The 25,502-nt window shown below is 42.0% G+C and overlaps 1 protein-coding gene across 3 annotated transcripts in view; it reads right to left on the bottom strand.

Moving 5' to 3' along the window:
- Positions 1 to 25,502, bottom strand: part of slc8a1b (solute carrier family 8 member 1b) — a 253,555-nt gene that overhangs the window by 192,411 nt on the left and 35,642 nt on the right. For 2 of the 3 annotated variants that reach the window (XM_050071766.1, XM_050071768.1), the window contains exons 1-2: positions 17,008 to 17,572; positions 489 to 1,415 (exon numbers count right to left, since the gene is read on the bottom strand). In XM_050071766.1, the coding sequence (XP_049927723.1) occupies positions 489 to 1,364 (876 nt within the window). In that variant the 5' untranslated portion in view covers positions 1,365 to 1,415; positions 17,008 to 17,572. Of the gene's footprint in view, positions 1 to 488; positions 1,416 to 17,007; positions 17,573 to 25,502 lie in introns of those variants that run through there. The other variant, XM_050071767.1, reaches the window with a different exon arrangement.

The raw sequence follows: 25,502 nt of genomic DNA on the forward strand, positions 1-25,502 counted from the left end.
TTTTGTTCTATTGATTCTGAAAATATTGTGCTCATTGGAGATTGGATTCGTGGATTCACAGATTGGAGAAATCCAATCCATGAGCCAACCTATAATGGGAATAATAATCCCTCATTGCACAGGAAAAAAAACATGTGCACAAGTAGATCGGAGACTGGATGTTTGGGTAATCATTTTACTTCCTGCTTTGTTTTCTCTGATAAGTAGGTTTGGCTAACCTGCAGGCATGTTTAAAACCAGTCTGATTGTCTGTCTACATGCATGTTTTACCCTGTGTGTAACCACATTCCTAGGTCTCTTTACAGTTGGCCAAACCAAAGACATAACATCCAAGTTGTAATAAACTGGAAAGCTTTAAAGATAAAAACAGTCTCTGAAGTCTAACAGTGTTGCAGGAAGCTTCTATCATTTGAGCTCTGCTGCAGCAGTAATGGGGGTAATACTATTAAAAGTATCAGTGTTTGTTGTAGTAGTGGTACTGAGCATACCTTGGAAGGAAGTGGACGGTCTCCCTCTGTCTCGATGATCATGCCACGCTGCTTGCCAGTGCGGTAACGCTTGTACACATACTTGTAGAACAGCAGGCGGCGGTCGGCCACCCAGGCGAACACCACACAGATGGGGAAGAAGAGGAACGTGAGCAGCCCCTCCCACACCTGCACAACACCAGGTGAGATCACAGACAGGATCAGGTAGAGCCAAATGTAGGCGAAGATACTCCAGGTGGCCGTGACAAAGAAGACGCGGAGGTGCTTGACCTTCCTCGTCTCGCCGTCGGGCACGACGTACACACAAAGCCCGATGATGACAAACATGTTGAATGCCGCAGAGCCCACAATGGTGGAGGGGCCCAGTGTGCCAGCGTGGAACCCGTGACCTACGACTTCTATGACAGACAGCAGGATCTCCGGAGCTGAAGAGCCGAGAGCCATGAGTGTGAGATTGGAGACGGTCTCATTCCAGATCCGAACGGTGGTGGTGGTGGTTTCCCCGTTGGGTTTCTTGATCGTGATCTCCTTTTCCTGCGATGTGATGACCTCTATTGATGCCATGAAACGGTCCGCGATGATCGACACGCCCAGGAACATGTACACCAACGCCACAAAGTAAACTGTAGCCCGAGCCACTTTGTCGCCAAATGACGGGTTTTGGGGCTCCCAGATAGGCAGGACCACACCCTTCTCGCACGCCTCAGCCTTGCTGCACTCAGTTTTATTAGTGGACACCGCCGAAACAGAGCCACCCAAGGTCTGCTCAGGGGCAGCGCCAGCCAATGAGGGTTGGAGCTCAAGGAGGAGAATGACCGTGACGACTGCTAGCCTCAGGGCAGGGGACAGGAGGGAGGAGTGATCCCTGCGACCCATGTTGATGCCCAAACCGGTACTGTGAGGTGACGATTAATGAGGGTGTTAAACCTTGAAAGAGAAGAGAGAAGAATTCAGATTAGACCATTGTAAATGAATATTGTTAAAACAGTGACATGTTTGGATGAGGGAGTTGGTTCGATTGCTTCCTTTAATTTGAATTTTCATTGCAATATTCATATTATTTCAAGATTTAGGATGATATTTATGTATACTGCAGGCATTTGGGTTGAACCTGCCATAGGTCTTTTGGCACTTGACTTTAGGACATCATTTTATAACAACAACTTTGTTTAGAAGCTGTGTGTGTGCTTACATATTCGTTAAACTTCCAGTAAATGCTGATGCAGTCAAAGGAAATCAGTCCGAAAAAACACACTTTAATGTCACCTTTACAGACTGAAAAGCAGTGTGGTTGCTCTCTATACTTGATGCTTTAGAAAAATTAAAAAATAAACAGCCCAGTTCACTTCAGGGCCGCAACGAACCTCAAAACCACAAAAATGAAAACATATGTTTCAGGTAAAATGTTTGCTTAGCTGTTTGGGGGCAGCAAGTTCAAATAACCACGCCAAAGATAAACTCCAGCTAAGAAGCTCAACACTATAGATTTCCGAGGAGCACCTTCTGAAATCTCTCTGCAACATTCCTGCAGCAATAATACCCTGCTGTTCCTCATGCAACCCGGCCAGGAGTGGCTCTCTGAGATAACAGTCTGGCTGACTTCTGTCAACAACGCTGGCTTGTGAATTAGGTTACTGTAATTACTGGCTCTGAAGCCCGACAGCCATCACTTGAAGGTAATTTTGTATTCCAATTTGTATTTTTTTAAAAGTGGTTGGTAAGATAAAGATAAAGCTACCAGGAAAAAAAGGTCTGCACAGCTACTCATGGCCTCTAAAATTACCTCAAACTTTTATCAATCCCTTGTAGTTTTAAGTCTTGAGAGACACAGTATGTAACATCACACGCCTCAGAAGCATTCATTCCAGATCTGCTGTACAACATTGTGTCTATTTTTTGGCATTTCAGCTTTTTTGTCAACCAACTTATCAATTCATCAGCTAACCATTAAAGCTACAGTCGGTTACTTTTAAAAAATAAATAACCTTTTTGTCCTATCTGCTAAAACTATCACTATTTGCTGACAGTAACACATGACACAGATAATCTTTGAAAAAAATAGGTCTCTCTGGCTCATTCTCGTGCTCCTGATGACATTGGCAAGAATCCACAGCACCTGAACAACAACAACCAATCGGAGCCAGGAGAAGTCTCTAATGCAGTGTCAATCACTGCCTGTGCACACACTGCCCTGCCAACAACAGTGTTCATAGCAAAAACAAATAAACCCAAGAAGATCCTCATCTGTCTTCTTCTGAAACTTAAAGTGAGAGCTGGTTTTCTGTCATCAGTCTTCTTCCGTTTACTTGTCTTTGCCGGGAATGCTGTTGCGGCAGAGGAGGGATGGACAGTTTTTCTACTTGCTGGTGGTTGTTTCTTAGCTATTGTGTTTGAGAGGCTCCTCCTGGATCACTGTATCTATGGCATACCCTACGCCGTAGCCTGACATGCAGCTCCCCAGAAATGTAACTACACATCACGGCAACGCAGACCTCCCGGCTATTTTTAAGCTGAAACCATTTCCCTCAGTGGAAACAAAGGTTTTATTTACTCACAGATACGAAACAATAAACTGTAAGGACAATAAAGCCTCCACAAAAATAGCATTTTAAGTCTTGTGTGTGACTTATCCTGGCTTCATGTGAGTAAGGGAAATCTACGGTCCTCAGTAGGCTAATTTATACAATGTAAAATGCCATAGGCTTGTGCTAATGACGTTAGCATGTTGTATTTGTTTGGAAAACGTGTTCAGTATAAGACAGTTGTTTTGTCGGTGAACCTTGTGATTTGTAATGGAGCCAAATTTTGTAACGTTACCTTTGTTAAATGTTACTGTGAAAAGTCTGCTAGCTTCTAGGCTAATTTATACAATGTAAAATGCCATAGGCTTGTGCTAATAACATTAGCATGTTGTATTTGTGGGGAAAATGTGTCCAGATAAAGACAAGCGTTTGTCTGTGAATGCTGCGAGTTATAGTGATTTGTGTACTTGTGTTTGAAACTGTCTCTATTAAGCCATGTTAAATATGTGTTTAATGTGTGTTTAATGTGTGTTTTGAGTGTGCACTTTACAGAAACCACACCGCCAACTAGTGTTTTGGAGGTTTTGAAGCAAATATGACATAAAGACATATTTACAATAGTTACCTACTAAACCTTCAACTCCACTCAAAACTTTGTGATAAACTGTTTTGATGTATACTCAGATGTTTTTGCCTTCCAGCACTAAACTGTTTGCATTGTAGTGTAGACATTGGTCTTACTTTTCTCTGACCATGTGAACTGGCAGAACCACTAAAACATTTGTCACATTTCCTGTTGTTTGCCTACATATTTTACAAAAACCCCACTGCTCTAACAGCATTTTAAGTGCAGTGAGGAGGATATTTTGCCATAACTAGGCCACTGTCTGAGAGACCACAAAATCCCAACAGTGAGACTTCAAATCAGTCACTCAGTTTCCATGTGACTGCTTCCACACAAACATAAAAGAGGCAAAATTTAATGTAGAGGAAACACAATTAACTTAGAATCAATTTCAATGAAATAAAAGTGTCCCTGTAGCCCAACACATACTCAGTGCAATTACGACTTATAACAAGCTGATTGCACATTGTTGGGTCATTTTCCATGGGGAGAGTAATCCATCTGTACAGAATTGGTATGGTTATGAGACTAGACCATGCACAGAGTACTCACATTTTTGTGCAATTAAAACTCTGTGCTCCCGGTATGAAGGTGAACAAGTGTTTGTATTCGGGCAGAGCAATAATCATGATAATAAACTTTATACAGCTCTTTGCAAAGCACAATCACGAGGTACTTTACAGAAGGAAGAAGCAGATACGTTCATGAGCATTCCCTCAGTGTTGACCGAAAACATAATCTGGACAATATTGTAAAAGATACCTAGGATACAAAGTTGCCTGGAGAACCAGTAGCTACATTGTGGTACCTAAGGGATCAAGACAACTGCAAGTCTGACCATGCAATAATGTATTTCTACAGTTATCAGCAGGAAGTTATAATCAATGCCAAAATGCGCAGGGAGTCAATATGCTTGGTGGTCTTTGATGGGGAAAAGGAAGCATACAAAGAGAAAGGCATTTGGGTGATTCAATTCAATGTCTCAGCAAAACTTTCTGAGACATACACACATCCTCCTCTGAGGTTTTAGGGATAAATCGAAAAATGCAAATACTCCTTTCAGTGCAGCCACATTTACGGAATAACAGAGCATCCAGACAGATTTTGAATGAGTGTGCCCATGTATCCTCTGTGGAGCTGATACGCCTACAAGCAAAGGAGCGAATGGAAGACTGCCTGACGTTTTTTATGCTGTGTGGAACAGTACACATGGCATGGTGTATACAGAGGTAGAGCTGGCTGACTGTTTTGGACCACATTACATGCATTTATTGTTGGTATTGTTTAACTATAGGATATATAAGTGGGCTGATATTATATGTATCTGTATACACATTGGCTTATTTGATTTTATTTACTCTTAAGCAATAGTGTTGACATGATATGAAATTCTAAGATCTGTTAGGATAGGTCTAAGGCAGGGGTAGGCAACCTGCAGCTTTGGAGCCACATGCAGCTCTTTAGCCCCTCTCCAGTGGCTCCCTGTGGCTTTGACCAAAAGTTAAGTTTTGCCGAACATCAAGAGCAGTGGCTTGTCTTGAGTCTCCTCAGCAAAGCTAGTCGTGGATTCCAAATCCAGAGAGGAAAAGTCTTGGGAGGAAAATATTAAATGTAATAGTGCATAGACAGATTTGTTTACTTTCGCTGCAAGGTACAAAATATTCATAAATACCAAACTGCAGAGTAGCCATTGAATGGTAAAACATATTAAGGATTAAACCTGTAAGTAATGTTGATAAGGTAATTTAGATTTAATAAGGCTGTGTCATTTTCAGTATAAGGCTCAAATATTTTTTGCAGCTCCAGACAGATTTAATTACATTTTTGGCTCTTCTGGTACTAAAGGTTGCTGACACCAGGGCTAGGTAATACTTCAACGCTATTAATTATCAACTTTAAGTAGAATCGAGATGATGTGATCAGTGACAAAAGTCATGAGAATTTATCCTGAGTTGAACATGAATATCTGGACCAAATTTCATGGCAGTACACCCCATACTTGTTGGGACATTTGAACTCAAAATTAATCAAAAAATGCCAGCCTTCTGGTCACAGTAGAGGAAATATCTTCCCTAAAATGAGTAGGGATTATCCTCTGGGGACAATGAATGTCGGTACAAATTTCACAGCAATCGATCAAATAGTTGTTGAGATATTCAATCTTGACCCAAGTCATGGACAGAACTACCAACACTGCCATCCCTGGAACCATGCCTTTAGCAGGCCTAAAAATATAATTTAACATTGTTATAATGATATTAAATATCATCCAGTCAGTGATGGTGAAAGTGGGGGTTTACACTTGGTTTTCAAAACTAGAAGAATGCCATATCAACCTCACACACAACTATAAGTCCTTTTCAAACATAAAGTCCATCCCTGAAACATTTCATGTTGATGAAGATTCTCAGTCATCCAGGTCATGGTTTCTTAAGTGGTATATCGTAGGCAACTGGACGTGTTTGACTCACTAGCTTAACTCAAGCAAGTCCAGTACCCTACAGTACGATATAGCACTTCAGTTTACCTGAACCATTTCCTGCATTAGGTCATGTGTGAATGGGAGCAAGTAGATTTTTGGGGAAATCTGTACCACCAATTTCCCACCTCAAGACCGAATAAGATTTCAGGGAAAACATTGATAGGGTTGTGTTGTGAAGGAAAGCAGTAACATTGCAGGAACAAGCATGCATGTAAAGGGTTATGTCCATCTGATGAAAGACGCCTATATGTGGAGCAAGTGAACCAATCACAAGACTTTGCTAATGACGTATATGAATCCACGATTTATTTACCCTTTAGCATTTATGCTGATGCTTTTGCAGGTGATTACTTGTCCCGCAAACTCGTTGAATATTAAATACATAGCAAGAACTCTGGCTGCGAACAAAAACAGCTCCTCATCTGCTATGTTAAAAAAATAATAAGAGACGTCTTCCATTGCGTACATGTAGATCCGGCCTTGCCCCATATTCTTCTTCCTAAATCTTGCATTACTGCCATCTGCTGGACTGTCCCTTGCCCCATCTATTCAGGTGTTGCCGTGGCATGTGTGAAAGGGTGAAAGACGGAAATGTTCCTGAATGTTGTGCATATGCAAACAGTGAAGTCACTAGCGGTGCCTGAGGGTTAACCCAGTAATTTAGCGGAAACTATGTGTGAAAGAGCCTCTGCTAGAGACCTGTTGACGCCATATGTCAATTAACAAAAACTATACAAGTACTTTACAGCAATGACTGTATTCTTGTCAACATCCTTGTTTCTATCTGTACAGATTATTTCACCACCTATTGTTCGAAAGAACCCATATCATGTTTTTCTTCATCCATTTCTGTCTGGCAAACACACATGACGGTCAGTCCCCTCTTTACTCACCCTCACATCTGCATAGACAGTTACCCAGGATCAAACTTTACCCCTTTGTAGACCTTTTATTGAAAGTGCTGCTGCACACACACACGAAGTAATCCTTTTAATCAGGGATCAATAACAAGAACCAAGACCCGAAACAAAGACCAGCTTAGAACTCTCCTCAAACAAGCTTCTTCCTCATCCCTGCATGCCAACATCCATTTCCCGATAATTAATTGTTCACACTCTTACATGCAGACGCAGCACAATTTATCCGACATCAATAGTTACATCAGTACTCTCCTGCTTTTCTTTCCAAACACAATGCTCATTATAGATGAAGCTGTAAATCCCCTAACAATATGAATCACATTTTCTCTCACATTACATGCAGCGAGGCTCGGGAGCCGTGGGCCCTGACACTATTAAAGCTAAATGAACAACACAGAATCCATTTCCACAGGCTACGGAGTCAATGTGAAAATGTTCATTCAATATATTACACGTACTCTGGAAACTATGTTTGTGTGCTGTGGCTAATGTTGTTGACAGCTACTTACTGTATGAATCAGTTGCAGTGTAATGCATAATCAGTCCACCAATGGTGAAGTTACAGTAAAGATTTGGTTTAAATAACGATGACAAGTGTTCAGCTTGACTGCTGTGTTGGTGTGTGCCGAGCGGGCTCAGCTGTGGTGTGGGAGCTTTTCCTTTTAGTGTTAAGAAAATCAATTCCAAACAAAACTACATGCCTAATTAATTAAATTTCAATTCAGTATCCTCACGACCAAACAGCTTCCTCCCAGCTAACGGGATCTAGGGGCTCTTTGCCTTCTATGGCCTTTTCACGTGGTCACACAAGGCTTTGTGTGGCATTTCCAAGAGATCAATAATTCAGTGTGCTATGGGATTTGGTAGTTTTCACTTAAGGATGTCATTTTTCTAACAGGCTGATGGCTAAAGAGCAAGCCAGCTGCTCTATATACAATAGTGTGTCTTCTGTTGCGTCTCTACAGGTGATGCCCATAAAACCTTGGAATATAGAAACTGTTGTAGCAGGAAATCAAATGTTTAAAATAAAGGATGGGTTAAACTGAAATGTATTCATGGAAATGTAGTCAGTAAGAGGGTAATGTGTGTATAAAAATATAACATCCTATTAAAATGTGAAGATGACTCTACAACCCCTCTGACTGTCACCCTCGCTGTGACCCCCACCCACCTGTGCGTCTTTATATCGAAGAGAAAACCACATTAAAATGAGACTACACATTAAAAAGATTTGTGGCAGCGGCTGGAGCCTAATAGATTCACCACGGGTCGGAAAACTGGCAATTTATACCTCATGCTTTAAGTTCTTTTGTTGTGTCAGCTCTTTCAAACAGCAGCTAATATGAGAAAGTACATTTGTCACCACAGGAGGCAACCTTTGGGCTATTTCATGCAGGGAATATGCTGCAAGACTGAAGATATCTCATGCAAAAGAAAAAGTTTTGAAGTTTTGGGACACACTTGTTTTCCTTCTTGATAAGAGTTAGATGAGAAGATAGACACCACTCCCTATCTGTCCATTAGATATGAGGCTACAGCCACAAGCTAATTAGCTTAGCTTATATTAGCATGAAGACTGGGAGCAGGGGGAAACAGCAACCCTGGCACTGTCCAAAGGTGTCCACTGTGAAAAGTTGTGGATGGTACCAATGGAACCAGACTGTACCGTCCCCATGTTTGGTCCCCCCTCTGTTGTGGTACCCAGCACACAGATCTGGTACTAAAAGGTGGAGCTGTGAACACTGCAGTCTGATTGGTCAGTAGAGGACGGTCACTCTGCTCAGGGCTGAGTTGTGGCTGGTTTTGAGTCTCATGTAACCACTGTTCATACTGTGGAGAGTTTTATTAGTAAACTGTAACTATAAAATGAAAGGATGTTTTGCTGCCTCTCACAGCAGCTGGAGTCTGAGAAAAAAAATTCACTGGGCCGACTGCCGGTGACTTTTAAGGTGGAACGTTACCTTGTAATGTTACTCAGTGCATGAGGTGACGACATGAATCAATCAGCGCACCTTAAATTTCACTGTGACAACTTTGACAATCACTTCAGTTTTTATATGACACACACTTTCAGTAACGAGTGGATCTTCAAGCTTTTATATATAATAATTTTAGCCAGATTATGCGAACTGCAAATATTCTAATCCTCACTCTGAGAAATAATAGCATCATGGAGTGTTGTTCCTGTGGGCTACGGCAACACTAAACCCCTGAGCTTGCCTGAGAAGGACTAAATGCACAAACCTGCTATTTTTAAATATCCCATGGAGAGAGACTCTCACTGCAACCTGTTTTATTTTGTTCTGAAAACGTCTGCATGCAGCCTCGTTCTGTGGACGATAAACAAGCTGCAGACTTCCCTCTGTGTCACCGGTAATGAGGAAATACAGTGAGTGCTGGACGGAGCAGTGAGTGACAACAACCCAGCGGACCTAGGGTCTAGGTACCATGTCTGAAGGGTTACTTTTGGTTCCAAAGGTACCATACCGAAGTGTTGGGTGGAAACAGGGCTTAATTAACAGGTTAAATCTAGTAAGTTTAATCAGTACAAATGGTGGATTACTATTTAATACATAAGATGTTGAACTCTGGGAGCTGCGCGAGTATAAAATTTCCCTCTCAAGAGGAGCACTGATGCTCATTATATCATGTATCATACCAAACAACAGAGAGGCATTTTAATTACGACTCTCAGGATTTATTGCTAATTATCCCCATTTTTTAACTCTAACGATCCAATCAAACAATAATCAAAGCTGATTAATTTTATTGGGGCTGTTTTGATGGGCCTGTGACCCTGAAGAGGATAAATGGGAAAAGAAAATGAATGGGCTAATAAATAATTTGAGATGATAATGCCACAGGAGGTATTAAAGTCCTCACACAAACAATCTGAGGGTGAAGTTGCTGTGTATTTGTGGTTGTTTTCCAGCTGGTTTGGGAATTAACACCAGCAATCCACGTCTTGCTGTACAAGACGTCCTACCTGCATTTGCATCTCCTACTTATTCCCACAATATAGTGATTGGTTAAAAGAGAGCTAATACGGTGCATGTTTTATTACAACACGCTGTATTGTAAGTATCAGCGCAGCAATATAAAATTCAGCTCGTATATTAACCCAGAGTCTGTGCTCTTGTTTCTGTTCCTTGCTCTGTTTCTTCTCAGCAGCTTGCTTAAAATTCATCCTCACGGACAAAAGTCCTTGATAAACCTTGCTTACACAATCCTGATTGCTTTACACTTTATCAGGAGATTACACTTCAGATGGCTTCAGATCATTACCTGTTCTGTTTATAGTTCCGTTTTTGCCGTGTGACTGCGAAACATATCCTGCGGGAATGACTGATTGTTCTCTCTCTGCACAAGAACCATTACCGGCTATTTGATAAAGGAAAAATTGATGCCCTGGATGGTATCAGCACTAAACTCAAGGGTGTATGTTTACGCGTGTGCTGTTAACACGACAGAGGCTTAGTCGCTGAACGGTGGCTGCTATTTTGGATTTTGTAATTGAACTATCAGGTTTCAGAATATCCCGCCATGATTTCCCCTCGTGTTATGACCTCAAAAACTTGGCTCCGTTTCAAGAGGAGCACAACGTGAGACGAGCCAACCCAGCTTCAAAAAGAGAAAAGAAAAAGGCAGACACACACACACACACACACACACACACACAAACACTGCACTGCTGAATCTTTCTCCCCAGAGGCAAAAACAAAAGCATAATACATAAGGTTAAGCAAACCAAAACCATGTGCTTCACTGAGGCAAGCTGTTCCCTCCCTGCCCCAATACTGTCATTCCTCGGGAGCCTCTGACGGCAGCACCCAAAGGTGCCAAGAAGGCAGCTGATTAGACCAACATGCAACAGAGAGACAGAAAGAGGAAGACAGGGGGAATGTATTTGACATGGCTTTCTGCATACAATAAGTGGATGTTGATCAGAGACTGAATCATGCCGGGAAACTACAGAGGTGATGTCGGGGGAAAATAATTTAAAGAGCCGTAGTTGTTGAACACGAGCATGCCAACAAAAATAAACCTGTGTGTTCCAGGAGAACACAGAGCTCGCTGCTCCGAGGATCAGCCTGTCGGAGGTGCATTTTCCTCTCCACGGGGCAAGAGGCGATGATAGAGAAATGTAAAACACTGAGTGAATGAGTGACTAAAAGCATAATATGGAAAAGCAAATAGAAAGGACAGAGGAGGGGAGGTAAAGAGAGAGACTGAAGGAGAGGGAGGCATCTGAGGAAAAGCAAGACAGATGGAAAGAAAGAGCGGTATCCTATTATGCTCTCACCTCTCCTAAGAAAATAAAACCAAAGGGATATTCCACTGTAATGTATGTGTGTGACAGCAGGACCAAATATGCACACACACACACACACACACACACACACACACACACACACACACACACACACACACACACACACACACACACACACACACTATAGCCGCCGCAAACAACTGAAGATTAATGGTCTGCGTTCACTGTCATTACAGCGAAGTTGAGCTCTTTTAGCCTGGATCTGCCTTACAGCCGATCCTACAGCCAGGATGCCCTCATATCATTAGGCTACACTTGGAGTGGGGGAAAGGATCAGACTGGAACTGCGCTACACCGGGCTGTTTCCTACAGTCTGTCACTCTGTCTGTGTATCTGGGATGTGACGAGGAACATGAACACATGGAAGGCTGATGGCGAGATACGAGAAACGAACAGGATACAGAGGAAAATCATTTTAAAAACTTAAAAGTCAAATAAATCACTTCCCCTTATCTGCACTGCTCCATTCATTCATGGGAGAGGAGGTAGCCAAAGGCAAGCAATCATCCTCAAACTAACCTCATAGAAACCCTCCTTCGAGGGGTGGGTGGTATAATCAGTATGGGCAGAGATATCGGCTGTGATGACGAAGTCCGCCCCCTTCAGCGAGCCCTGCGTCCACTATCATCTGCAAGTCAGTCGCTTTTCTCAAAGAGCATTTCTATCATCAGCCTGTCTGAAAACCTGAAACATATTCTCTTGGTATCTGCTTCTGCACAGGACAGCACAATATACATTCAACAACAACATGCCACGGGCAAACTGTCGGAGCCTAATGGAAGCTTCATGTTTTTCCCTCCCTGCTCTTGATCTCAAAAACTGAAATATGCACAAAAGTTTGACATCATGCCTGCACTCAGTCAATACTTCTGTATTGTCAATAGGTCAAATGAGTGTGTGTATGATGGCAAACCCACAGAAAATTATTGCTACTTACAGCTCTACAGAGCGTTTTGGTGGCCTTCAGCTCCTTGTTTTGGTTTTGCAGCTCACAACTTTGCCATTTTAGTTCACTCTTAAGCGGGATTTATACTTCTGCTTTGATTCGGCGCCATACCCTACGGCCATAGCCTGACGTGCACCTCCCCAGAAATGTAACTACACGTCGTGGCAACGCAGAGCTGAAACCATTTCCCTCGGAGGAAACAAAGGTTTCATTTACTTTTACTTCACAGATAAGAAACAATAAATTGTGAAGATAATAAAGCCTCCACAAAAATAGCATTTTAAGTCTTGTGCGTAATTTATCCTGGCTTCATGTGAGTAAGGGAAATCTCCGTTAGCTGCTAGGCTAATTTATGCAATGTAAAATGCCATAGGCTTGTGCTAATAACATTAGCATGTTACATTTGTTTGGAAAACGTGTTTAGTATAAGACAGTTGTTTTGTCAGTGAACCTTGTGAGTTGTCCAGATAAAGACAAGTGTTTGTCTGTGAATGCTGCGAGTTATAGTGAAGCTGATTTGTGTACTTGTGTTTGAAATTGTCTCTATTAAGCCATGTTTAATGTGTGTTTAATGTGTGTTTTGAATCAACTAAACTTTACAGCACTTCCCAGAAACCCCACCACCAACTAGTGTTTTGGAGGTGTAACTGCAGAGTGACACAGACACACCACTGCACAAGTATAAATGCTCACAAGGGCGCAGGCTCTGCATTGAACTAACGCACAAATATAAAGCACACTTTACTGCGGTCATCAACCCTGTTTTCAGCAAAAGGAGGCAGCATTTATGAGTGGAAAAAAAACGTTCTGATAAACCTACTATGCACCGACTGCTGACAGAGCAAGTTAGCAACTAGCTGGTAAACACGGTGCAGCATTTAGCAGCGTAAGACCCAGTTGTTTCCTACAGGATTTGGTGGAGACCAAAACAGAGCTAGAAGACTGAATATTGGACAGAAACACGACTCTAAAGGAATGCTAATGTTGCACTGTCTCCAACCGGATGCTAGTTAGCCATCTGCTAACAGTGCTTGCCATATCAACTATGAGATATGTCAATGTGTGATTTAAATCAGTCTTTTTTATCCGTCAACAAACAACAAACATCTGCCTCTACAGAGAACGGAACCCTGATAAAAACATAAATTACTTTCTGATATTAATTTGACTTGAATACTTTGTATAGAAGCTTTTCATCATCCTATGCTACAGTACACAACACTATGCATCCCATGTAACCTTGTTTAAATTCATCCATATTTTATTATCACTGGGCCCATTACTGTCGGTGTGGGGGTTGTGCTGACTGTGTACAACAACTGGCTGCAAGGACACACAGAAATACTTTATATCCCGTTGTTCATTTGCTTGTTGAAAGTACTACGTGCATTTTTTATCCAAGCCATGGTGGAGACAATTGAGGGCTTTTGCCTCATCCAAGTATAACTCAGAATTACCCCATATATATCTTGGAAATTTACAGGAAATTTACCGTTGCTTTCTAAATCACCTTTGGCTCCACTTATCAGGGATATAAACACTTCCAGGTTTAAGTTTGCTTTCTTAACCTGGTGAAACAGCACCCTTCTGTTAATGTGCTATAGTGGTCGGGCATCAAATGCAGTGCACTGGCTAACCAAGGCTGCCAGTCTTCCCAGTGACATTTGTCTGCCTGGCTTTTACTCAGATTAGCATGACACTATTAGCATCACTGTGATATAAGTAACAGCTTATCGGTGCTGACGTCTTACTCTGACAGCGTTAGTGGTTTGTTTCCCCATCATACACACCCATGCTAACAATGCACGACGTATACATCTCACTTATGTCATCATATCATTTGTATTGAACCTGACAACAGTTGCCATGCATTACAATGTAGCTGTACGCCCACGTATTAGCCTATGGACTTAAAAATGACCGTGGGGTCGCACATGTAATGAGTGACCTATGCTGGATGGTGAGTTTGCAGAGAATGCATCAATCTGCATATTGATTTCTGGAACTCTTCCTCAGGGTCTGACACTTGGGGCCACCTATTTGCTTATTCACTATTGAATTAGATGATGGGGGTCATGGTATCACCTATCAGCACAGTGCAGTATTTAGCATGTGGAAAAACTAAGGGCTCAGTGCAGTTATTTTAGCTTTTACTTCAAGAAATTGGAACAATTTTCCTGTATTTATATAAACTATGAAAAAATGTTGCTTAAAAAAATATACTGAATTAAAAATAATGGTTAAAACTGGATTTTACGTCAGCAGATTGGCAAAATCAGCAGCTTTTTTGATTTCCTCCAGATTTTTCACGTCACTTTACGTTAGCAGAAGCACCTGACCTGTCCTTGCCATGAATGAACCCTGTTTACTGTAAACTATAGTGAGCAGGGTCCTTTTCACAGGAAGAAGCAAAGCAACTCTTTGGTGCGTGGGAACATAAAATTTTCTTTAGAAAAGACCATGTTCATGAAAAAAACATATTTTGGGGAGACATTTGCTAATCTTTAGCTTTATATTGGGAATATAGTCTACAGTGTTCAGTCTGACTCATATATGCAAAATAAATNTCCTTGCCATGAATGAACCCTGTTTACTGTAAACTATAGTGAACAGGGTCCTTTTCACAGGAAGAAGCAAAGCAACTCTTTGTGCGTGGGAACATAAAATTTTCTTTAGAAAGACCATGTTCATGAAAAAAACATATTTTGGGGAGACATTTGCTAATCTTCAGCTTTATATTGGGTATATTAGCCTACAGTGTTCAGTCTGACTCATATATGCAAAATAAATGCCAGTTTTCATCACTGTATATGAATAATTAGGGAGTAATGTGGTGTCAACCAGGTCAGTCTCTTATATTAACCTAGGTAGCCCATAAAAACCCAGGTAGAAGAAAGAAGCCAAAATAAAGAATAAAAAATTTAAAAAAATTGACAAATAAATTTATTTATTTTTTAATGTTGAAAAATATGTTTAAAAAAAGCTAAAAAAATCTTGATGTTACAATATAAATTTTTAAAAAATCCCATTAATGTTATAATAAAACCAAAACAGAAAAAAATAGTTTTAGTAGCATATTGATAGCAATGATAATACTGTATGTTAACGTTAAAAACCACTGACATCCCATACTACATGTAGCCTCCCACACTGTGCCTGTGATATGCTAACCATGCTTCTTTAAGCCTGGATGAAGCTCAGCCTCCTCTCAGACACTGACCACTGACTCATTTACAACACTGTGACCCAGCAGTTGTCAGCTACATGTCTGAAGGAAGTTGTGCAAGTGTGTGTGTGTGCCTGAACGTTCAGTTTCTATTGTAAAACACACCCCATATGTCCCTTATGTTAATCTGAGCCTGTTTTACAGTGCTGCCTAAAATGCAGCCTCCCCTCCCCCCCAACATCTCACATTCCATCAATAACCAACTGCACCACTGCTGGAAGGTAAATAAGGCCGTAAAGACCTCTGGCTGCGCTTCAGTTTTTCATTGTCGTAAATAAATATTTCATAGCATCCACAGTGGATGAGCTACAGTTCCTCTGTGCTGTGCCCATAAAGCCCTCGACTTAAGTCAGCTGGAAAAAGATTGCCTGGAAAGCCTTGATGGTACCTGCCTGATGTGCCAAGCACTCCTTGCAAGATGAAGCGTTTGTAGTCTCACATCAGGAGGAGAATCTGCTGCTTCCTCTAATATGTGCCAGGTTTACAGGAACAGTTAACTGATGTGTGAGGCTCTGCTACAGTTTCATTTCCCTATTTAGAACACAGTCAGGCAGAAAGTAAAATCAGCCTCGGATTTAACGTGTGTGACTAAAAATCCAACGGATGTGAGGCTGAATTAAACCCATTCAAAGTCAGACTGCGGGGTCCGGACTCTTATGTCTCCCCAACCTGCTCTGCACTGATGTATGTGCCAAGGCACTCCATCAGCACCAATGGCACTGTGCTGGTTTGCGCAAAGGAGGGGAGGGCGCATAGAATTGCGCAAATTTGTCTCCAAATGCGCCTTTAAGCGACTGGTTCATTTGTCCTCTGCAGGGATTATATCTCTAAGGGGAAATGTAGCCTGGACTCCGCATGTTTGTTACCCAACTTCCACACTGAAAGCCTATAAAAAGGGTGCGAGCGTGGTTATCTGAACGTGCTCTGCATCCGTAATTGTCCTCTAGAAAGGAGCGAGGCAGGCGGCCGGACTTAAACATGCAAAGGGAAGGAGAGGAGGGAGGGTGGAAGGGTGAAGGACAAAAAAGAAATAAAAAAAAATGCAGCCCCTGAAGGGAAAGGAAGCAGCGTCCGGATCCTGAACCGGCTGCTCATTTTAATGTAAAACAAATTGCCACCTTCCACCGCACCCACTGATTCTCCCCTCTCTGTATATAAACCACACAGAGGTGGAGAAGCGCAGTGTGGAGAGCAGCGTGGTGCGGGAGGATGAGCTGAGGAAACATCGTCTCCACATCGCACCCAAACCCTCCCGACGCATGGTGCTTTCACGTCTCCAGCCGGGGCTCCATGAGGCGACACTGTCCCCCTTTTGCATCCCATTCACTCCTCCTCCCTCCCTCCAAAAAAAACTTGCTTTCACCAGACAATGCGGCGAAACAGAGGCAAAGACCCCCAGCATTCAGTATCACTAACATCATTATCCCCGGCGGAAACGTGCCCAGAAAACTGCAGAATATCCTACCTTATTATCCAGAGAGTGCTCCCAATCCGGAGGAGACAGTCAGTAGTAAAAGCAGCACTATAGATCTACTGGTAATGAGGAGTAAGAGGAGTAGTAGTAGTAGTAGAGGTAAGCCAGTAGTGGGGAATGGTAATGGAGACGCAGGGAGCTCTTATACGCCAGCCAAGGCGGCGTATCCACCGAGCGAGACGCACAAAAGAAAGGGAGAGGTGACCGGATTCCCATGCACTGACAGCTTTTTTATTTGTTGCTGTTGTTTTCTGCTGTTGCCGACTCCTCGTTTCCATGCAGCGCGACCTGTATGATCGGATAACCGGAGCGGCGCTTCATCAGCAAACCCGCATTTGTTGGGACTTCTTCCTCATTCTTCCCTTCCCGTTCCCCCTCTGCTCCGTGCGAAGCGCAAGAGAAAGACACAGTGAGAGAGAGTGTAAGCGCGCGTGTGTGTGTGTGAGAGAGTGAGTGAGTGAGTGTGTGTGTGTGCAGGTCTCTACTTCGTCTGTTCCCTCACACACCGACTGAGGATCAGCGCGCCCTCCTCCTTCCCTCTCTGTGCTGAGTGTGTGTGCGTGTGTGTGTGCGACTCTCTCGCTTCTGTCGTTTTGTGTGTCAGTTCACATATATCTTGCTTGTCTCTCTCTCTCTCTCTCTCTCTCTCACACACACACACACACACACACACACACACACACACACACAGTGGGCTGCTCTACCCCCTCTCTTTAGTCACATTCTGGCTTTACCCCCTTTCAGGTTAATATCAGTGTCCCATTGGAAATGAATAGTAAGCGCAGAAACATGTCACATCCCATTCCCCCCTGTCTGAATATCTGTCACTCTTTCTCTCTGTTACAGGAGGCACACATGTTATTATGTTATAAAGCAACGTGTTTTCATTGCATTACTTTAATCTTGCCTATTAAAAGTGCCTGTTTCTGATTGGCTGGCAGATGTCTTTAAATCTTGATAACTCCAGATAAAACCACTCCCCTGAATCACGTGGTTAGACCTTGTAAAAATCAGGTTTCCATAATAAAACTTAGGGTTTGATTAAATAAACTACGAAATAAAATAAGAACATCTCGAACAATGAGAGCAGAATAAACAAATTAGTAATAGAGTTCATTGACTCGTTGATCCTTTGGAAACACTGCCACTCCTTTAATAAGAGGAACTCTACAAATAGTGAAAGAATTAGTTTGACAATATGAAACTGGAGGACCAGCCTGGTCTCATTCCCAGGGCGTCAAAATACGCTGCATGGGCAGTGTCTCTCGTGTCATTGAAGTGGCACCGAGGGCACCGTTTAGCGTCAGTGTGCAACACATCCTTACTCCGACTTCGTCACATATTGTCGTTTGGTGATGGACTTTCCACGTCCACATACAACGTGATAGGTACCCTGGGTGTGTTGGTTGTTGACGTTCTGGGACACCGTGTCAAGTTCTGCCTGTTACATGCATTGTCTTCTTTCAAAATACACTTCTGTTTTCACAGGAAATTTATCGTTTGCATACAGTCTCTTTAAAAATAAACGCACTACGTAGGTAAAACAATGGCTTTAGAATCTTACAGGACACAAACACCGCTCTCTTGGGTGAAAGTCGATGTTTGCTGGACCCATCCACCTCCCCTCCGCTCCCAGACGCCCCAGTTGGACTTTCACCACCTTAACTTTCATCCTTGTCCCACCGCGTTTCCCACTGATGCTGCCGGGCGACATTAAACTATAATGGCTACCAGTCGCGTATCATGCCAACATTAAAGGATGCCTTTAGTCACTGCCCAAACGCCGGATCTGGACGACTTAAGAGTGAGACCGGGTTCCTGAGTGAGAGAAACAGAAGTAGTTTAAAGAGCATGAAAGTCCACTCAGGATGGGTCCAAGAAACAGCTGAAATTCTAACGTTTATTCACTGTTGAATTAATGTCATACACGGTGGTTGAATCACTGCTAAATTATGTGTTGATTTTTGAAAGATGAATCAATGTTGATTTTGCAATGTTGCTTCATAAACTTTAAACGTTTCAAAATTGTTTAATCATTGAAACAGATGCTTCTGAAATTTCAATGTTGATTTATGATAATTTTGTTCACCTTTTCACAACCATCAGAATTAAATGTTATTTCAATGTTATTTTAGTGTTGAAACAACAACTGACATTATTTCAATCACTTTTTTCTTTTCTTGTTAAAGGGGTTCTTTTGGGGAGTTTTTCCTTATCCACTGTGAGGGTCCAAAGGACAGGGGGATGTCGTATGCTCGAAAGCCCTCTGAGGCAAACTGTGATTTGTGATATTGAGCTTTATAAATAAAATTGAAATTTCAGTGCTGAGGGTTGGTCGTGTGCCAGCTGGGCCGGACTTTGATCAAGGAGACCCGTGTTCGAGACCAACCAACAGCCCTCTGCTCTGTCAGATCAGCATAGACAAAGAGTCACCTGGTTAAACAGTGCTGTGCAGGATTTAGCCAAGAAAGTTCTTAATATTCATTGGAAACTGATGCAACACGGAGTTTGTTCTCCGATGCCTGTATAATGGCTAGCAGGATGCCAGTTCAGCTGGTGTCCATTTCTTCTCAATCTTCCTTGATGTTTACAATAAAAACCTTGACTTGGCTAGCAAGCAGCTAGCTAGTCAGTACGAGGAGAGTTTACAGACTGGTGAGCTGATGTCCTCATCCTGATGAGTGACTCGCAGCCAAATTGCAAAATAGACATAAGAGCCTAAATATAGCACAGTGAGGCAACAACAACAACATCAGTTGCGGCGTTTGTGCCACTCAGAGCTGGGTATTTTTTTTTAGCATTATCTGTTTGTTAAACTGTTAAACTATTGTATCCTAAGATTTAGTTAAAATTTGGAGGTAACCATTAAAACCTATATGTGCAGACATGGCATTAGTGCAATAATGCACCCAGGGCTGAACCGAAAGAACAAGAGACTTGGTAGAGCAAATTGAAACTATTACTATGTCTTGTAACATCTTAATGTTCTAATCTTAATCTTTTGCAAAAAATACATTCTGAGAAGAGGCCTAGAGAGACAGAAAAGAGACGGAGAACAGAGGCTGAAAAGGAGACAGATTAAGAGTCATAATAAAACCAAGAATTGACTGTTTAATTTATGACCGCCATATAACTGAGACTGACAGTAAAGTAACACCACTGGTTCAAGAGCACAGTAACATAATTTGTTAGCGCCCAACGCTGTTAACGACGCCCTGTGGAGTTCTTGTAAACAAACAAGTTCTATCTACATTCAGAGTGTATCCTTGAGGTCTAACAAATGTGTTGAATGAATTTCCACCCTCGTAATTTGCAAACATTTGCAAATTGTTGTTTTTTTTAGCATTTTAAATCCTGTGTTATTTAAACCCTATCTGCTTGCTAGCAGTCTTTTTCTTTTCCTCTATACCATATTTATAAGGTGGTAAACACATGTATGAGACCTGAGGTATCTTCAGGCTAATGATAACCAAAAACATATATGTGTTGTTTCTGACTGTAGCATCTGCTAGTTGCAAAAAAAAAAAGCGCTGTTGTAGACAATAATCACCCATAACTACAGGGCACCACACTCGCAATGAATGACTGAAAGATAAACAAAAATGTGTGCCTTAAATTTGTTTTTGAATACGCTATATTCACATTTAAAAAAGCACATATAGGTGCATAATGGTTACCTCCAAACTGTAGCTAAATCTGGGACTATACAAAAGTGCTGGGAAACTCAAATATTTTTGTTAAATCAAGATTCAAAATTGCTGTGAGGTCCGTGTTTTGTTGCAAAGTGCTATGTATTTTAGGCCAGTAGGGGACAGGATACACTATTCAACCCTGTGTTTAAGATATATTTTGCTTGTATTATAAGAAAGACAAAATTGCTTGCATCTTAGTATGTTTACTTTTATTCACCATCGTTATTTTTTGTTGGTTCCATGAAAAATTGAGTGCTTTATTTTATTTTTATGTATTCTTTAGATGCATTTAAAACAGTTTACATTTTCTTCATAAATATTCACTTGAGCATGAGTAAAAAAAAAAGAAGAAGAAAAACAGACCTACATGTGTGTATTTTATAATGTAAGAAAATCTGAGATTACAGGTACTTTCTGCACTGCAGCAGAGTAACTCTTGCATGCAAGATGCAAGCTGTATGCAAATCATCTGTGGGCCATCATGGGACAAGATTCAAGTTTACTTGTTCTGGGTGCCTAAACAAATACTAGCAGTGAACTGAATAGTACCAATGTTCAATAGGCTGTTAAACTACTAAACTGCAGGGACAGTGCAGGGCTTGTATGGACTAGTTTTGTAAAGAGATGAACTTGATGGCTTGGACTAGCAACAGACTGAGATGCAGACACTGAGACACACCTGGCAGAGTGCAGCTTGCTGAGTACTGATGGTGAAATAGTTGTAAACCGTCAGGTAGTGGGACAAATAAGGCAAATAAATCCAAACTGTTAAAATTATAATCCAGAAAAAGGCAGGCAGGAATGGGACAACCACAGTAAAGCAACATAAAAGCTTTAAGATAACTGGGGTTAATTGTGTATGAGAAGCAGCTGGATGTCCAGGTGACTGGGTCAGGTGACTTTTAAAGGAGGGTAACTCACTGAGGACAACTAGGGGGCAGGTGAGGCAAGACAGAGCAGACGGCAGGATGAAGACTGAGACTAAATAAGGAGGAGGAAGGAGGTGATGGAGACATCAATAATACAGAACCCTCTGCAGGGGAGCCTCACAATGTTGATTAAGATGCCAGGGAATAGAGGACAGATCAGGAAAGGCTTGACCCAAGACAAATGATGTGCAAGGTTGATCATGTTGACAATGGGGGAAGAGCAAACTTGCATGTCAGCCTGTGTGAGGTAATTGAAAGAGGCAGGTAGCAGGTGGACAACCACACTCCTGTTGCCTAAGGTTGTAAGAAGCACAGGTGTGCTGGAGTCAAGTGGACGTCCTGAGCACAGGGCAGGCATAAGGAGCTGCTCGGGAGAAGCAACTATTCAGATAAGCAGACAGGATTGCTTAGGATCATCTGACCAGAAACTATATCACAAGAGAAACAGGCTGACCTGAGTCAGAGGGGTTAGATGCTAGAGCGCAGGGTTTGGAGGACAGACCAAAGGGTGCAGGCTGATAATGAAAGGACACTGACTGGGGCAGAGATTTAACGGAGACCTGATAGAGATACTGACTTGAGCTGCATACGAATAGAAACACGCTGGTGCTAAAGCTTAGAAAAGGCAGGATGGACAGACGCAGGGTATAGAATTGGAATAGTGGCAGGCTTTGTTGGCTCCAACAGGGATACCGGAGCAAACTAAAGGACTGATAGATTCAAGCTTGATGGACAGATAAAGGCTCGGGCAGTGAAGCTCTCAGAAAGACACAGGCTAAGAGGAAGCTATAAGCTCATGCTGAGAAACAGATTCAGGCTCAGACAGAGAGACAGGTTCAGCCAGAGAATAAAAAACAGATGCAAGCTCGGGCAGAGAAGCAGAGAAGGGGACCTGGAAGCTGAGAACTAATTCATAGAGGAGCGGGGGGGAAATTAATAGGTTGGGAGACAGAGGGAAGGTTACCTAGCTGTCAGAGGGCGGGTGGTAAGCATTTAAAAAGGAGCAGCTGGAGAGTAGGGCAGCAGAGAAACAGATAAGGAGGCTGATTGAGGAAGTGAAGAGCTGGTTAATGGGGTTAGAGAGGCTGATCTACCAAACAGGGAGACGTGCGAGTCGGCAGACTGAATAACTGCTGTGTGGCAGACTGGTCTCACTCCCAGGGCATCAAAAACATAGCCTGGTAATGGGTCCTTTGCATCAGAGGCAGATGCACAAAGCACCATTTAGCATCTGTATAGGATGCACTGGGCTGTCAACAGACTCCACTGTAAACCTATTATTTGCCAGTCAGAGCGACAGATGTGTTATTGAGAGCAAGAAAGTCTGCTTCGGGTTTTGAGGTCAACAGCATGTACAGGACTTTGACCCAGGAGAGTCCTGTGAAAAACTAAAGGTCAACATTGAGATATTTTGTCATTTTAGTCATTGGCCGACAAGCTGTCGCAGTAAGCATGGAGCCCACACTGTAACTAACTGCACTCCCTGAGGAAATATTATCATATTTTGGGGAAAACAAAAGAGTGACTCCAGAGAGAAGCAGACAGAGGTCTACAGTCTGTGTGTGAAGGATATATCCAGGATGTCAAACTGACTCAGCAGCAACAACAGGTTAAAAAGACAAAGATAGTTAGAAGCTAAAGCCGAACTATAGGCTACAGATCACAGTGTAAAAGTGAACCACCACATCACTGCTGATCGCCACACAAGACAATGAATATAAAGGGAAANTGGTTTTGGAACAGGGAAGAAACGTATATCTTTTTCCAACCTCTCCAGGTAACGAGTATCATTAATACACGACGTGCCCCAGGCACAACATTTGGCTCCAAATCCACAAAACCAGCCTGAAAATGAAGGAAATCTGAGGGTCAATTACTTCACACTGGAAGAAATTGCACTACAGTAAAGCTACCCGAGGGAGAAATCTAGTTTGGTTAATTATTTAATAATTAAAGCTACCAGAAAAAGTATTAATTATCACATGCCAGCAAAAACTGATACTCAGTTGAGTTCATGGCAAAAAGTGCCCACTTAACGACATGTCAAAACTTTTGTAAGATATAGCAAAAGTACAGTGTTTTTATTAAACCTTTTTTTTTCTCCTTTGTGTAGTTTCCCTAGCTCTGTGCAAAACCTTTTGTAGTTTTACTGGTTTGCTACACAAATATTTGCAAAACAGTAATTTAACTACCTAACTCAAAATGCAAATATGAATGGAGCTGAACTACCAGTAAGCTGCTACAAAATGTAGTGTAAATACTGGTTTAATCTACATGTACATTAGTTGCTACTCATGTGACATGACCCACATGTCTAACATCAACTACAATATTTCCCTAACCCCATAACCAAGTAGTTCTATTGTCTAAACCTAACTGCTGTCCGTTTCTTTGTAAGACAACAGAAAGGCTTCTGCCCAAATGTCAAAATATGATGAGAAGGGGTGCAATCTCGTTGTTGGGGTGCTGGGAAGGAAGGCCCTACAGACCACAGGGACCACTCTTGGACACTCTATAGGGGCCATTAGTTAATATCACTGAAAGATGACAAGCCAGGATCCCACACATTTTGTCTGCTGGTACAGACAGCACTCCAGCTGATTTGCTAAAGGCTTGGCAGACTGATGCTGTGGGGCAGAGGAAACACTCAGAATCTCACACTGGGGGTTTTAGGGAGCAAGATAGCAGCGGCTGCAAGGATGTAGGCATAAAGCTAGCAGACGGTGGTGCAACAAATGGCCTGACTTCTGAAGCTAGGTCAAGTCTTTTACATACAGTGCCAGCTGTTCAGTGCTCATGAGTCACTTTATGTCAGTTTTATAACTGCTGACATGAATATGATTTGTTCTGTTACAATGAGAAATTATCAGCTCATGTTTCTACAGTCTAAAATAGTGGGAAACTGTGATATCAGAGCCTGATATAATCATTTTGAAGAATTGGGTATTGAATATCGGGTAATGCGAGATTTATACTTCTTGTGAATCAGCTTCACTATAACTCACAGCATTCAAAGCCAACACAGTCTTTTCCTGGACACATTTTCCCCATAAATACAACATGCTAATGTTTTTAGCACAAGCCTATGACATTTTACATTGTATAAATTAGCCTAGTGGCTAGTGGAATTTTCCTTTTCTCAAATGAAGCTAGGGACAATAGCAACTTTCAACAAAGATTACGTTACAAAATTAGGCTCCAAGGTTCACTGACAAAACAACTGTCTTACACTAAACACCTTTTCCCAACACATATAACATGCTAACGTTATTAGCACAAGCCTATGGCATTTTACATTGTATAAATTAGCCTAGCAACGAGCAAGGATTTCCTCTGCTCATATGAAGCCAGGATAAATCACACACAAGACTTAAAATGCTATTTTGTGGAGGCTTTATTGTCTTCACAATTTATTGTTTCTTATCTGTGAAATTAAAGTAAATAAAAGCTTTGTTTCCACTGAGGGAAATGGTTTCAGCTTACAAAAGTAGACAGGAGGTCTGCGTCACCGCAGCGTGTAGTTACATTTCTGGGGGGGTGCACATCAGGCTACAGCGTAGGGTACAGCGTCGATTTGACACAGAAGTATAAATCCTGCTTAAGTCTAAAGATGGTATGACATCATGGAGGATCTTTGCTGACCAAGTCCATAAAACCCAAGATAAATATTTTCTACATTCATTTTTAAAGGGATAGTGCACCCAAAAATGAAAATTCAGCCATTATCTACTCACCCATATGCCGAGGGAGGCTCTGGTGAAGTTTTAGAGTCCTCACATCCCTTGCGGAGATCAGCGGGGGGAGTGGCTAGCACACCTAATGGCTGACGGCGCCCCAGACTAACGTCCAAGAACACAAAATTGAA

The sequence above is a fragment of the Epinephelus moara genome, chromosome 19, assembly GCF_006386435.1.
Source record: "Epinephelus moara isolate mb chromosome 19, YSFRI_EMoa_1.0, whole genome shotgun sequence".
Classification (NCBI taxonomy): Eukaryota; Metazoa; Chordata; class Actinopteri; order Perciformes; family Serranidae; genus Epinephelus; species Epinephelus moara.